At 32.6% G+C, this 17134-nt stretch overlaps 2 protein-coding genes and 1 long non-coding RNA gene across 3 annotated transcripts; 1 reads left to right on the top strand and 2 right to left on the bottom strand.

Annotated features, from left to right (window-relative positions):
* Positions 1–317: 317 nt before the first annotated feature.
* On the bottom strand, positions 318–1980 carry LOC108484769 (uncharacterized). The gene is made up of 3 exons (XM_017788669.1): positions 1552–1980; positions 1111–1209; positions 318–971 (listed from the first exon to the last, which is right to left on the bottom strand). Exons 1-3 carry the CDS (start codon positions 1978–1980, stop codon positions 318–320), a joined length of 1182 nt encoding a protein of 393 aa, XP_017644158.1.
* Positions 1981–8370: 6390 nt separating this feature from the next.
* Positions 8371–11318, bottom strand: LOC108484722 (protein STRICTOSIDINE SYNTHASE-LIKE 3). Its single transcript, XM_017788625.2, has 4 exons — positions 10645–11318; positions 9915–10190; positions 9456–9623; positions 8371–8980 (listed from the first exon to the last, which is right to left on the bottom strand). The coding sequence occupies exons 1-4, from the start codon at positions 10971–10973 to the stop codon at positions 8578–8580; spliced, it is 1176 nt and encodes a 391-aa protein (XP_017644114.1). The 5' UTR covers positions 10974–11318; the 3' UTR covers positions 8371–8577.
* Positions 11319–14425: 3107 nt separating this feature from the next.
* On the top strand, positions 14426–16809 carry LOC108485625 (uncharacterized). The gene is made up of 3 exons (XR_008286000.1): positions 14426–14738; positions 14913–15031; positions 16455–16809. It is a non-coding gene; the product is annotated as an uncharacterized LOC108485625 (long non-coding RNA).
* Positions 16810–17134: the final 325 nt, after the last annotated feature.

Below are 17134 nucleotides of genomic sequence, written 5' to 3'. Positions count from 1 at the left end.
TAACAATCCTTCTGTTCACAATTCGGGTTGGTTCCTTCTGCAATGCACCATGAACATCCACCAGTGGCAGTTGAGGTTGAATAGGTGCCGAGCCAAAATGTTTTTTCAGATGCGAAACATGAAAGGTTGGATGAATACGAGACCCTTGAGAGAGCTGGAGAGTGTATGCCACATTTCCCACTTTCTTGATCACTGGGAAGGGTCCATATATAATATTTAGGAGATAATTTTTGACTAAGGATCTTTCTAATTGTCTGCTGCCAATAGTGTTGCAATCTCAAATAGACCAAATCTCCAATTTGAAAAATTCTCTCGAACTAATGCTTATCAGTAAAATGCTTATCAGTAAAATGCTTCATACGAGTTTGAGCTTTCCTGAGACAGAACTGCAGTAACTTTCTCACTGCTTCCTTAACCTGTAGACTTCTATCCACTACTGCCACTGTAGAGGCTCCTACGAGATAGGGCATGTGCATCAGTGGAGTCTGGCCATACAAGGCCTCATATGGAGTGAGTTGAATCGAGGAGTGGAACGACAAATTATACCACCACTCAACAAGTGGTAGCCATTGAAACCAATGCGCAGGTGTTTCACTAGTCATGCATTGTAGATAATTCTTAAGAAATCTATTCAAAACCTCCGTCTGGCCATCCGTTTGAGGGTGATAGGCTGTTGATAAAAGAAGTTTAGTACCATCTCGCCGAAATAACTCCTGCCAAAAGCTACTAACAAAGATTTTGTCTCTGACTGATAAGATTGAATTTGGCATGCCATGAAGCTTGTAGACATGATTCAAGTACTCTTGGGCTACATCTTTAGCTGTATACGAATGAGACAGATCTAGGAAGTGACTATACTTGGTTAGATGGTCCATCACCACAAGAATGGAATTCTTCCTGTCTGAGTTCGGTAATCCTTCAATAAAATCTAAACTAACAATAGACCAAGTTCTATCAGGTACTGGTAATGGCTGTAGGAGACCAGGAGAAGTTACTGTCTCACTTTACATCTCTGGCAGATCACACATTCTCGAATCCATTTTGTAACATCGGTGGTGAGACCCTTCCAATATAGCAAACTGGATATGCGCTTCCTAGTAACATGCACACCTGAGTGCCCACCAACTCACTAGCATGAAAATGGAGAAACAACTCATGCCTCAGCTGCAGAACTTTTCCCACGGCGATCTTCCCTTTCTTGAGCAAAAACTGACCATCCCAGGAGTATTTTTGGTTAAGACATTGGAGCTGTTGAATATTTTGGATGATTTTCTGTAACTTATCATCAATTACATACGACTGTCTCACCCTCTCCAAAAGGCTCGAGATGATAGAACTAGTCGAGAGTTGATAGTACTAACATTGGTCCAATTGTGGTTGTCAAGATAGAGCATCAACCACCTTGTTATTGATTCCTTTTCTATAGGATACTTCAAAATCATATCATAACATTTTGGCGACCCATCGTTGTTAGAAAGGAGTGACAACCACTTAATCTGATAAGAACCGTAAGCTCTGATGATCAGTACGGATTTTAAAATGTCTCCCTACCAAATATGTATGCCATTTTCGAACAGCCAATAGGACCACGAGCATTTCTTTTTCATAAATCGACAAAGCCTGATGCCGCACACCTAGAGCTTTGCTAAAGAAAGCCACTGGCCTCCCTTGTTGCTGCAACACTGCCCCAATTCCAAATCCACTTGCATTCGTATCTACTGTGAACTCGAGCTGGAAGTTAGGAAGTACCAGGACGGATGCGGCACTCAAGGCTTCTTTTAATGCTTGAAAGGCTACAGTTTCTTGTTCTGACCAACCCCAGCCATCTTTTTTTAACAATTCTGTAAGAGGTCTGGCTAAAGTTCCATAATCCCTTATAAATCTAAGGTAATAGCCAGAGAGACCAAGGAAACTTCTCAACTCTTTCACTAATCGCGGAACTAGCCAGGAAGATATGCATTCGAACTTGGTTTTATCCATAGAAAGTGTTCCCGCATGTAGGACATGTCCCAAATATTGAATTTGAGAGGAGCCAAAACAACATTTAGTCTTTCTAGCGTACAGCTGTTGTTCCCTGAGTATTAGAAGCACTGCCCTCAAGTGCTGTAGGTGTTCAGACCAAGACTGTAACACCCTTATACCATGTTTGACTCAATGAACCTGATATAGGAATATTACATTTGGTGCCAAAGTAATTCTTGGCTAATTACTATTATATTTGAACATAAAAACAGACAAATAATAAATTTATATAATTTATATTTAAATCCATTACTATTACTTGGGGCATACTAAATTTTTCCTAAGTACATGCCATTCTATTCAAAATTTTAAAACGTACCCTCTTGTTGCTTGAAGATGTGATGAGATGAAGACTCGTAATCTCAAATACAACTCTTCAAAATTTCTGTACCTAATCTGCGCAAGGAAACAAACCGTATGCTGAGTATACACCCAGTGGTATTACTATAATTCAAATAAAAACAATATATATACACATTAGATCTTACCACTATTTTACCTTCAATAAATCATTCATGCATTTAAACCTTAAATTTATTCTAATAGTATGTATCTTAAATAGCTTTTCTTTATTTTAATTTATATATCTTCTTATTATATCAATATCCATTTCATGCATTTCATCAATAACCATTCCATTAAATCATTATTTCATATATTTCATTTCAATATCCTAATTCAATAACTTATTCTATTCCATATCTAAAACCTTACGACATTAGTCTTTCAATAATTATTTAAAGCAACATTTTCAATAATTATAATTAATTCATAAGATTATATTCAACTAACTCATACACTATTTCATTATTTCCAATTCATTTTATTTTCATTTCTTATGTCGATATCTCAATTTCAATTCACATTTCAATTCATAATTTCACTTTCTCATAATTTCACTTTCTCATACTTTCAATAGTTCAATCAATCAATTCATTTGATTTTCTCATTTCATTTATTCAACTGATTTCAATATCAATAATTCGATATTTTAGCAAATTCATGAACCTTAAGTTCATGCTTCAAATCTCACATCTTAATTCCATTCACAATTTAACTCATAATTTCTTTCTCATATTTTTAATAGTACGATCAATCAAATTTATTTAATTTTCTCATTTTAGTTATTCACCCTATTAACAAACCCGGACTTTGACGGATCACAGATTTCAACCCAAACACACTAGTATGGCACATTGTGCTTAAAACGGTACATAGTACTTGATCATTATACGACACATAAGTGCCTGAAACGACACATGAGGTGCCTGATACGACACACGAGGTGCCTGAAATACGACACATAAAGTGCCTGATATACGACACATAAAGTGCCTAATCAGAAAAGTCGATATATCCTGTACTCTTCCAAATCCTATGACATGCCAATTATATCTGACTCAGCTCAACTAGTTAATAGAGTATTTTAATTCTCAATTCACTTTCATTTCAAATTCAAGATCACTTTTCAATTACAAATTCACATTCAAATTAATATACAGTTCAATTATACATACACATTCACCATTCAATTCAATTCTCATTCAATTCAAATTCACTTTTCCATTTTCTAATCAATAAATAATTCAATATCAATACATATTTAGATAATCATATATAATCATATTTCGGTTCAATTCAAACCACTTTTCAATCAATACACAATCACATATTCACACATATTCATAAATTAATTCACTTTTATTTAATTCACATTTTAATTCATTTTCCAATCAAATTCAAATCACTAATTACTTTTCAATCAATATACATTTCAAATACTCACATATTTTCTTCATTCAATTCAATTTGATTCAATTCAAATCACTTTTAGTTTCCAATCAATATACTTTCAAATATTCACATAATTCATAATTCAATTACTTAATTCAAATCACTTTTAATTTCCAATTTGTTCACATTTCAATTGCTTACCTAATTTTACTTTCCATGCATTTTAATTAAAATATAACAATTAATAATAAATAGATTTGAATGATAGTAATACAAACCCAATTTGTTCAATTACTCCTCGATAACTTTTCCTTTCCTTTCAGTGCCGATGCCTCGGGTTCTTTGCTAACCACAAAAAAAAATTACACTTATTAATTACAGCACTAATTTATAATAAATGATTGAATTTCTATTCAATTTATACCCTAATTCAATTTAATTCTAATTAACTCATTTATTTTATAATTCAATTCATACTTCATTTCTATTCAATTTCCTTTCATATTTCACTTAACTGTCTAATGTTCATAATAAAATTATAATTTAAAATTTCTTTCAATTTAGTCCTTTAAAAACAAAACTTATAGCTTCTTTTACAATTCAATCCCTTACCAAAATCTAACTTGAAATTCATTCAATTAAATCCCTAATTCATCTTTTTGTTCAACATGAACTATACTTATAAACCTATGAACTTTCAAAGTATCAACTTAATTTCACCAAAATCTTATTCTAAAGCTTCTAAAACATCAAACCCTAATTTTTCCCTTTTTCTTTTCTTCCCCTTTTCTTTCTTCTTGTTTTCGAATGGCTTATGCTATTCTTTCTTTTGCTTTCTTTCTTTATTTCATTTCTTTTATATCTTATATATATATATATATATATATATATATTAGTTAATAATGATATTAATTATAATAATAATTATAATAAATATCTTTTAATAACACATATTTACATTACATTTGTCACCACTTAATTTGTTTATCAAACACAAAATCTCATTTAATTAATAATTATCTTTTAATTAATTTTCAAGTAAATAAATAAATATAATACAAATGTATATATTTACATGATTACAATTGTCACTATCCAATTTGTTTATTATACAAAAATCTCACAATTTAATTATTTATTTAATAAATATCTTTTACTTTGTAATAATAAATAATAAATATATATTTACTAATTAAATATAAGTATTACAAATGTACATATATTTTTTTACAATTGCACAATATCATCACCATCCATTTGGCAAAATTTTGATTTATTCATATAATATAATAATTTTAATTTATAACTAATATAAATTACCATATAATAAAATAATTATATACATTATAATTTAATAATAATTAAACAATAAAATCTTAGATTTTTATCAACATTTGCCGCCTCATTCATGGTGAATGGTATATTTGCCATTTTGGTCCCCCTTTCTTTTTATTAATCTATAATTCTACTTTTACCCTTATTCAATTTAGTCCTTTTTCCTAATTTCTCTTAATTAAGCTAAATTCACTTAATTAAAGCCTAATTAAACACACAACTAGCCTCACAAATATTCCTAATAAATATTTACAAACTCAGTTCACCTAGACGGAGGCCCTATAACTCGCTTTTCTGGTGCCCGTGAATTTTGGGTCATTACAAAGACTTCGAATACACTAGTATGTCATCGAAGAATACCAGTACAAATTTTTGCAACAGTGGCTTAAAAACAGAGTTCGTGAGAACTTGAAAACTAGAGGGGGCATTAGTGAGGCCAAAAGGCATTACGAGAAACTCATAATGCCCTTCATGCATCCGAAAGGCTGTTTTATGCACATCGGGTTCCCACATGCGGACTTGATGATATCCAGACCGCAAATCTAGTTTGGAGAATACTCGAGCTTCTCCTAGCTCATCCAGCAACTCCTCAATTATAGGGATAGGGAACCTGTCCTTAATTGTGTGCTGGTTCAATTGTCTATAGTCGACACACAACCTCTAACTCCCATCTTTCTTTTTAACCATCACTATAGGAGAGGCAAAGAAGCTATTACTATCTCGAATTATTCCAGCTTGGAGCATCTCCTAAATCAATTTCTCCATTTTACTCTTTTGGATAGTTGGATATTTATAGGGTCGTATATTAGTCACAACCCTTTCGTCCTTCAGAGGAATTCTATGATCTTGTAGCCGAGGTGGAGGTAGTCCTTTTGGTACTTGAAAGATGTCATCAAATTCTGTCAGCAACCCTTGAAGTTGATCTTCAGGTTCAATAGCTCATTGGACTGGCAATGTCACTTGATCAGGTGAACTCAATATTGCAGTATAAGGACTCAACGGTCGCCTCATCGTCGCAAAACACTTGGGATTCAGCTCACTGTTTCCTACTGCCAACGAACCAAGAACAATGCCTTGGATAACACATGGTTCTTCCCCAATTATGAACTGCATAGTCAAGGAACTAAAGTTCCAAACAATATCTCCTAATGCCAATAGCCACTGAATCCCCAATACTATATCACAGCCCTTCAAAGGCAAGACCACAAAGTCTGTTCCAAAGTTGTGGTTTTGCACTTCCCATGAAACCCCTTTGCACATTCCTCTTCTAAACAAGCAGCTCCCATTTGCTACCAAGACCTTTAGCTGCTCTTGGTTTATTACTGGTAATGATAATCTATTGACCAACCTCGTATCGATAAAATTATGCGCGCTCCCTAAATCTACCAAGATAATAGCCCAGCTGGATCCTACTTTTGCAGCCATCCTCATGGTATTACACCCTTGTAACCTAGTACGTGCATGTAACAAAATTATAGGAGACTTAGAGGCCTCTTCTTCCATCTCACTCTCTTCAAGTTTTTCAGAACATTCTTGAAATTCTTCTGTCTCACTATCAGAAAGAGTTTCTAGCAAAAATTGATACAATTGAGATTTCATGCATTTGTGCCCTGCATGATATTTGACTCCACACAAGAAACATAGGCCCTTCTGTTTTCGTTCAGTCATCAATGTAGGAGAAATGGTCCTAATCCCCGGCTTGTTAGTCGATGTACCACTAGCAGATTGTGAAATTGAAGCAGCCCTTGTGGGAGCTGAAGAATGTCCTGATATGATAGAAGAGTTAGGTAAAAATCTGGGTGAACTAACCCCTGATGTTGAAGGTCTTCTTGTTGAGTATGAAAGGAGCATTTCAATCTTCCTAGCTAGCTGAAAAGCCTCCATCAAAGTAGAGGGTTTAAACAGATACAGGTAATGACCAATTTCAAATTTCAAGTTGCTAAGAAAAATACTAAAGGCATATTACTCAGGAAGGTGTAGTTGATTCAATAGACCTACAAACATATATTGAATTTTTGAAATTTCCTGCTGCATACCCCCAACTTCTTTCTGCAAACGTGTTGAAACACCGTCACTGGCCATTTTTGGGATCATAAAAGCTCTGATACCTTTGATACTTTTCAAAATTGAAGTGAAAGAAAATCAGAGAAAAGAAAAGAAAGAACGGAGAATAAGAAAGAATTCTAAATTTTTATTTCTGTATATGCATAAGCACTTTCCCATACAACTCACGCTTAATAAAAGGAAAATAACAAGAGGGAAATAGTGTGGAAATTCTGTTTATACAACACATCGTTTAACTTATCCCCCCATTACGCCCCGTTTAGTTGTTCTATTAAAACTCCCTATTTTATTTAAAAGACTAGCTGTTTCGGCTAATTTCTTCTTTTCCTATTCTCTGCATACTTTCTAGTTCGTAACATGAATGTGTAAAACTTTGATGATATTAATTGAATAATAGTTATTTGCAGCATCAAAATCTACCCTCAAACAAATACAAAGAATCAATGATGATATTAATTGAATAATGTGACTTTTTTTGCCAATCCCATGGCTAGAAACGAAATCGAAGAGTCGAAAGCTTCAATCTTTTGGCTCATATCTACGGTTTTTAAGAAAGCTTTTAGAGAAACCAACGTTAAAATCAAGCTCTGGGTTCAAGCATAACAAGCAGGCAGGCGACGATGACTGTATTCTTTTCTGGAAAAAGTTCAAGTAGAGAAAAATGGGAAGGAGGTAAAGAATAGAGGATGGGAGAATTTTACTGATGGATAGAGAAATGAGAGGGTTTCTCAGATTTGGAAACATTATTTTGAAATTTTATAGATTCTTTAAAAGATTGTTGTTAAAATTTTCTTACGAATTAAAATTTTAATAATTCTTTTATTTCTAAAAAATTCTTAATTTTTCTTAGGTTTTTATTATTATAATTTTAATATTTTTTGAGTTTTAAAAAGGTTTATTACTTTTTGTTATTTTTAAAGAAATCAATTTTTTGAATATTTATAAATTTTCTCTATCTTTTTAATTTTTATAATTTTAACATTACATGGCATATAAAATAAAATAGTGGATGTTATTAATTGTTAATCCAAATTTAACTAATTTTACCAAAATAGAATGATGGAGAACTAAAGTGCTTAAAAAAAAGAATAATGATTAAATTGACTAATTAATCAAAAGTTAAGAGCTATTTTAAACGTTAAATCTTTTATATATTTGTATCATAATTTTTGGTATAGTATTTCACTCATGCATTCAACATTTGCAAGTCCATCCTTTAAAAAGGAAAAAAAAAATTTCCAAGTCTACTTATTTATTATACAGTCCCATACCAATAACAAATACACACCTAGGAATGGAAAGTAGAAGGTGAATACCACAGTTTGCTGAGTTCAAATCTTCAAAACATTTCAATGACAAACAAATACAGCAACATTCATAATGCCAAAGCTCCTGTTTTGTAGGTCAAAAGACTTGCCAAACTCAATCCAAATCATAAACTGCAATAAAGGGCATTAGAACACTCCCTAGCCAAAGTTTTCCGTCCCTCTCATCGACTTCACTAACCGCTTTCACGACCTTGCCTTCACTATCCTCCAAAATCCGTAAAAGCTTTCCCTCCGGGCTGTATTTGACGACTTGTGCATGCAGCTTACCCCCAACATGAAGCAGGACTTGAACCTTTGTTGAGATGGGGAGCTTCAGAATGAACTTCCTAACTTTTGGGTGTAATCCTAATATATGAGCGTACTTGGACCTTCGAGAGTTAATTGCGACCCAAAATTCGCCATCTCTGTTTGTGCGGATGTTGTCGGGAAATCCTGGTAAGATGGCGAATACCTCCCAAGTCCCCGCTTTCTCACCTTTCAACCAGTATTTGAGTAATCTGTATTTAACAGATATCAAACCATTACATAGGAATGGTAGATAGTTATCCATTAAAAAAACATCTCAATCTGCATCTCTTTTGATACCCTCACACTCAATGATCAAAGCAAACAACAGGGCAAATCCAACAAAAACAAATGTACCATGATAGGCACTTCCACAAAAAAAACAAAAGAAAACTACCATTTTTAATGTGATCTTTCCCTATGTAACTCGAACTCCGGGTCAAGTGTCAATCATCAAATGCAAGTATGTGTCTGATACAAATATGCTTAATTTTTGTTAATCGTACCCCCATATCCATCTCTAAAATGAGTCGGACATGTATACTTTAGGGAAAATGAGGGATCAGATTAACAAAGATCTTTCCAATATTCCCAAAGCAGTGATTTACATCTAGAGGAAAAACTTCTGCACTGGGTGGAGCACATCTAAGTTGATAATATTTGAGTATATTTGGAAGCAAAGCTCACCTGCCAGGACATCCTTCACAACATACAAGAAAAGTACCATCTTTGCTTAAGGATACACCATTAGGAAATTGGAGATTTGTCATAAGGATAGTGGTTTCCTTTGTATGTGGGTTATACTTGATAAGCCTCCCACCATTCTCCGAAGAAAAAATTAGCTGCTTGAAGTTCCTGAAATATTATTGTGTCAGTACTAATGGATAGTCCGGATGATGGGGTCTTTCGAGTAAGCATCATATATACATAGACATTGCAACATTGCTGGTGCAAACGGAAATTTGCACGTCTCGAGTCTCAGAAGTTCAGATGTCAATCAAAATAAGCATAGATAAACTTTACACATGTTTTCCAGCAATGGTTGGAATATAGAAAATATGTATACTCTACCATATCCTAGAGAATAGCCGGCAGTGGCAATTGAATGTCCTTATGATTTAATAAAACTTATCATCAGAAACCTACCTTCTTTGGTATTTGCTGCTGCTATCAGTAAAATATACGATTCCTTCGTCATCAATGTCAAGGTCATTGGTAAACCTCAGGGGCACCCCATTTGCCTCTGTTACAAGTGATGTCGCTAATCCGCCTTCCGGACCAACCTTCAGCAACCCCAAATATGCATCGGCAATGTACAAATCACCAGTTTTCTTATCAAATCGAAGGCCCAAAGGCCTGCCACAGATATGCTCATTTGGTAGGTAACTCAGAGGTGATGGCTTTGGATTACAAAGTTCTGACCTGAAATCAGAATTAAATATGGTGAATGATTTTCCCAGAACTCCCCAACAAGATCTTAAGAAAAAACACGTAGCAAAGCGGATAACCCAGCCAACTTTCTAGTGTCATTAATGGATATAAAATATATGCCATGCGGCTAACACTTCTAAGCTTCTAAACCCATAATTTACCGACATCGAGTAAACAAAGACTGGAAAGCTCAAAGAATCACTGTTTCTTCTCTTTTGTATTGAAGTAGCACACTTCTTTAGCGATATAAATCATTTGACTGGTTTTTTAAATTCAGTGTTGAACCATTTTCTACAAACCCAAGTAACCTCTTTACTACAGAAAACAATCATGACGATTAACTGAACAAATGGAAAGTTAAAAAATTCCCAGGCTGATGATACTTGACACTTTGTTCATAGAAATTTCTACCAATCTGCATCAAAAAACGAACTTGAAAACTCACCTATTGCTGGAAGTATGAGCAAAATCATTCCACTTTTCACCATCCCAGAAGACAATGCGACCATCAGCAACACCAGTGTAAGGACCACGGCCAAGAGGGTCAAATGCAATGCTCTCAGGGCCTTGAACCTGGTTCAGGAACTTAATCTCCGATTTCTGAAGCAAATTATCCTTGTCCCTAACCGTTGGAACCATTTCCCATGGAGGCATATCCACCTTGTAAGCCTCAAAGTCGGGGAATTCAGAGATTGCACTGTGCTTAAAAGGGTCTGTCCCACAGTATAGTGCCAGCAGCAGAAACAGAATGCCAAGAATTCCCACTGGCGTCATCGCTACAAAATTTGAGAAAAAACAAGAAAAAGACCAAATCCTGGAGCCCAAAATGTTAACTTTTTCAGCTTAAGTTTAAACCTCTTACTGGCAAAAAGGAAAAATAAAAAAACTTCAACCTTTATTGATTTGAAATTTGGGTGCCCAAAAATCTAAGCCTTTTTACCGAGGAAGAAAGGAACAACACAACCCTTTTGTTTGTTTGTGTTAAAGGTTGACAGAGTCCTTTATCTTAGGTGGAACTCAGTTTTGCTGGCTGTCTGGATCTTGGTAGAAACTGACATTAATGCCAATGTTGGGGTACTTAAAGGTTTGGTTTCAACTTTTAATTTTCAAGTGTGTTTCAAGACGGATGGTACCGACATTCATTTGTTTATTTTTAGGCTCATTTGTATGTTGGTTAATATTAAGAAGTTCAGGTGAATTACCCAAAAAGTAATTTTTTTTTGAAATTATCGAATTAGGCGATTTTTTTTTTCAAATTTACCAGATTAGGCCGATTTTAAAAAGAAAAGAAAATTTATCTGGCTGGACGCCTTTTCAACAGATTTGGCATGAAAACAGTTCCAGCTAAATGCGCTTTCCTGCTCAATCAGCATAGGCAAATTTTTACCTGCAATGGCTACCCAACTGGTTGAATTCTAAAGGCAAATTTTCCTCTATTTAAACCCCAAATTTCCCACTTTTTCAATTCACTCTTAGCTGTCTTTCAATTCATTCAATCCTCCTTCAAGTCTTTCTTAATTCTTACTCAATTCTCTCAATTCACTCTCATTTTTTAATTAAAATTGTATTAAGTTTTTTAATTAATTTTTATTACAATTTTTATTCATATTTATTGAAACTAGTAATGAAAAATTCTCTTATTCGTTTGGATGGCAAGTACATTTCAACCGTTCAATTGCAAATGGTAAGATTTTTTTTAATCTGATTTAATTTAATTATTTTGTTGCTATATTGAAATTTAAGATTTTTTTATTTTTTATTATAATTAGCCGGAAGATCAGATTTGGAGTGCTCCTCCATTGTCTTTAATAGAACCATACTTAAGAGATGTGAGATTTTTGCACTTGGCCCGTATGGGTAGGGGGTGTAAATTGGACCCTACACATGTAAACGCGTTGGTGGAAATATGGAGACCCGAGACACGTTTCCGTTTTCCATGCGAAGGGTGTACTATCACACTTGAGGATGTGCAGTTACAGCTTAGGTTACCGGTGGATGGGCCGATAGGGATTGGGTCAGTTGTCGCTGCCGATTGGAGAGATGTATGTGAACAACTTTTAATGAGGGTTCTGGACAAGATTTTTGGAGCCCGGATAGATATGAATTGGTTGAAAAGAAATATTGTTGAGCTCAATGCGGAATCGAGGGAAGTTGAAAGAGAACAACATGCTCGAGCATACATCTTTAGGATTATTGAGGGTCTATTAATGCTCGATAAATCACGAAATCTTGTCCATTTAAGATGGCTGCTAAAATTCGTGGACTTTAGAGAAATGAGCCGACATAGTTGGAGGAAAACACGTCTAGTTAGATGCGCTTTCCTTCTCTCTCCAAAATAGGCCTAATTTGATAATATTGGTAAAAAATAAGCATATTTGGGTAATTCACCCAATTTGTTCTTCATCAACCGTCTTCATTAATAAAAAACCAAGGTTAATTAATAATAATAATCAAGTAAAAAATAAATAAGTGTATATCTTGATTTTTTAGATATAAAAAATCAATTATAAATTAAAATTATATTATAAAATAAGCTCACAAATGATAATATTAGTTATATAATAATCGAATAATAAATCAAATTTAAATGATTTATTAAACAAATTTCTTCGTAACTATAAATGAATTAAAAACACTTTGTTTATGTTTGACTCATTTAATAAACCAGTATTAAAATACTAAAAAATCCGTTTTAAAATCTTATTAATATTCATTCTAAATAAATAAAAATTAAACTGTTTATAAACTATTTATCGAGCTTTGCCTTAATCATAATGTTTGTTTATATATATATATATATATATATATATATATATAAACTTTTGTATACAAAAATTAAATTTTATATTAATAAACGGATATATGAGCCTTAAAAGTCTTAGAATTAATAACAAAAATTCTCAAAAAATGATAAATAAGTAGAATAATATTTTGGATAACGATTGTGTAAAAATTAAGATATGAAAAATAGTAAAATTAATATAAACACGAAAGTAATATATGAACTAATCAATTTTAATATAATATTGATTATTAAGAGATTAGAAATTATATAAGGTAGCGTTGATAGGAATTTAGACTTGGATTTCTAATTTTAACTTTGAAATTTATGATTTATCAAATCATTATTTTAAATTCTTTACATGGGAATTAAAATATTTGAAATTCAATATTTTGAATTAATCCAAATTCATTGTTTGGACAATTCAAATTTAGATTTGGATTTCAACAAATTCTAAGTATAATTTTTTTTAAAAATAATAATTATTTAAGAGGATTTTGAACATTATTGTTTGAACCAAATTGGATTGGTTAGTTGAATCGGGAACCAGTCAGGGTACCGGTCTGGAGAAAGGCATTAAATTGGTTGACTCGAGAACCAGTACAGATCAGATGATTGGTCGATTGAACCGGTTGAGCCATTTTTTTTAATTTTTATGAATTTTTAATGATTTATTCAATAGGACCGGTTGAACCAATCATACCAGTCAAACCGATCAAATTAGTTGAATTGGTCGAACCAGTTGGACCAGCAATTTAGTGGCCTAATTATTGAAATTATAAATTAAAATTCAAGGATTTATAAATTAAAATTTTAGAAATTATGATATAAATGAAAATTTTAAATATTTATATTCTATTAAATTAAATGCATGAAGCTTTTTCACTGTTTTCAGAATCAAATCAGCGTACCGATCCAAAATTAAAGATAAAATTGGTTGACTCGTGAACCGATTGAATTGGTAGAACCAACAAAACTAACGGTTAAACCAATGGAATCTATTTTATCTATTTTTAATAATTTATTTAATTGAACTGATTGGATTCGTTGAACTAGTTGAATCGAGAACTGGTAGTCTGATCGGTTTGCCTATCAATCCAATTCTAAAATCCTTGAGTTCCGTTAATGATGTATTATAAATAAAATTACTTATTTATTGTTTGGTTTTTAAAGGAAGTGTGACAGAAGAGAACTAAAATGTTTTCATGTTTTTTAATCCATCTTGGATTTTGAAAATTCCAAATTTTAAAATGGATTTTAAAATCTAAAATTTAACTCTTATGAAATTGGACTTGGATTAACATTCAAATCCAACTTTTTTTTACCCAAATCATAGGTTTCTAAACATGCCATAAAAGTATGGTAGAAACACATTTAGTAAATTTAAAGTTCATTGTAATCTTTTTGGTTTTTAATTGTTTCAATGATACTCAAACAATATGCGGTCACACCTACTCCACTTACAGCCGGTGTCGTTAAATGGAATGAGCCATTCAATCAGGCTTGATTCGATGGGCCCACTACAATACAATGTTTGGTTCATTGTAATAGGCTATTACAGTTGAATTTGTTTAGCTTTCTATTTCCTAAAAACGTCAAATTTCATTCCTTTCTTCCACTACCAAATTGCAATTATAGTCACTGAAGAATAAAGAAAAAAACCATACTTGCCATTATTGCCTTTTACCACTCTCTCTCACCAAGCACCTCAAGCCACCACATCCCGGTCCTGTTTCCTCATTCCCGTTCGATTTCATGTATTTTCTTTTCTTTTCTTTTCTTTTTTTCCATTTTATATCTTCCATTTTTATTCTTTATTTTTCCTATCAAATTTGATCTTTGCTCCTTTTTTTTTCCATTTTTAAAATTTTTATATCTTCCTGTTCAATTTTTTTTTCCTATTTTCTCATTCCCATTCGATTCGATTTCAGGTATCTTTCAATTTGTGATTTAGGGTTTGATTTTCACTTTCTTTTGATTTTGGGTATCTTTCTTTTTACATCTTCCCGTTCGATTTTTTTTCTGTTTCCTCATTCCCGTTCGATTTCAGGTATGCGTTTGATTTTCACTTTATTTTGATTCTAGATATTGTTTTTTTAGCCATTTTTATTGTATTTGAATTTGTTTTGAAGAAAAAATCGTAGTTTTTGAGTGACTGTTTAAGCTAAATGAAATTTTTATCCATTTCAGGTATTTCCAACTATTATTACCCATGTAGTTGGTACTGAAATTTTTATATGCACATTTAACAAAGCTAAACAACTTAGGAAACAACTAAAACAAAAAATAACAAGTTCCCAAGAAACATGCATGTAGCAGGATATACCAAAATACACGTATCTCTACAAGGTAGGATATAGGTGAAGTTACCTTTTTTTGTTTGGTTTTAAGAGAAAATAGCTAGCAATAGCATCCAACAGAGGTCTTGAAAAGAGACCTCTGGGGGAGTGTTTTTGCTTGTATTATGAGATTAGTGAAATGAAGAAGGAGGGTTTAGAGGAAGGGGAATGAGTGTGGATTGATGTTTGATAGTGGGAATGGGAGGGAGTATTTGTAGGAGGGTACAAAGGCTTGGGAATCATGTCCAATGGACCCCTCTCCCACACTACCCATCAACAGACTCCTCCACTCCTTTCCAAATTTTTCCTTTTGTAGAAGTGCTTATTTTTCTGAGTTGATTGTGGAGATTTATGGAGTGTTTTAGGTGCTTGTTTTGAGGTTTATGCCTTGTGTTAATTTTCATTTTCTATTATTAAGAATAACTTATTTTGGAGTGTTGGTATTGGTGGTGGTTATAGAGTTACATGAAGCTGATGTTTTGCGATTCAAGGAGTTATTTGGATACTGCTATTGATGCTCTTTTAAGGGAATTCTCTTTGAAAATGAATTTTGGTGACATTGAAAGTTCATTGTTGCAATTTTGAATCGATGGCTAGTGTGTCATGAGTGCTTGGTTGGTGTTTCTTTTATTATTCTTATTGTGAGTTTATATGTGTGTTTTTGCTGCAAGTTGTTACTTGTCTTAATCAAGATGTGTGATTGTATTCTTGTAGTAGTACTGTTGTTGATGTTTTCAAAGGTTTTTGTTCTCTACTAGTCATAGTGTTTTTTTCCTTTTATCACAAAAGTTTGATGATTAAAGAAACAAAATCAAAAGTTTAAAGTGGTGGTATCCTCTATTAATTTCTTAACTATTATTTGGTTAACATAGTCAAAGTTTTTTATTTTCGAGTTTATCATGTCACAAAAATACATGTTCATTATTTTACGTCACTATTTCACAAAAATACACACTTTTCTTAGGTTTTTCATATATTTGGAGGAATCTTGGAGGTCATATCCTCATATTCATACCCATTTACTGGATACGAATACGTCGAGGAGTTTGAGTAGCATAGCTGCTATCTATATATGTGTGTTCTTTCTATACTTTTTTTTTCTCTGTTAATTATGATTTGTTTTCATCCATTTAGGACGATGCAATAGATGAGATCAAAGAAGCTCCCAAACGTGAGGAAGAGAAACAAGAATGAAATTGCCAATCTTCATAGTACGATTTTACTTATTTGGTTATTTTTGTATGGAGAAGTTGCTTGGTTCCACTATCCCCTTGATTCCCTCCAGTTACTTATTCTTAGATGACGCCTCTCAGTTTATGAACTGTCAAAGCATTGCTAAAAGTTTCTTAAGTATTTCACTGGTTATTACTTTTTTAGGTTTCTTGTATGATTATCTCAAGAAATTGGTTATGATAGATTAGATTTATATTTGATAAACTAATTATACAAATCAGATGATAATACATCATCAAACGTTTTTAAAAATAAATACGAGTGGCTTTATTTTTAATTATTTGATGACTCAAGGGCAGTTATACACTATGAGTGCATCATGTTAGATTTTGACACTAGAGTATATTAAGTTTTACATTAAGTCAAAATTTAATAAATAATAATTGAATCAAAACAAAATCATATACAAAATTAAACAAAAACAAAAAAACCTAACTAAGTCATATTAAATGTACAAGGACTTCATCTGCAATTATCATGATGCTTATAATAACTAAAAACTTTTCAATAAACAAAAACAAAATCATGACAATCATAATGAAATTATTACCATTAAACTACTTCAATCCTATAAGTTTTGA

Source organism: Gossypium arboreum, chromosome 7 (assembly GCF_025698485.1).
Source record: "Gossypium arboreum isolate Shixiya-1 chromosome 7, ASM2569848v2, whole genome shotgun sequence".
Taxonomy (NCBI): domain Eukaryota; kingdom Viridiplantae; phylum Streptophyta; class Magnoliopsida; order Malvales; family Malvaceae; genus Gossypium; species Gossypium arboreum.
This window is presented reverse-complemented; position numbering and strand designations above follow the sequence as displayed.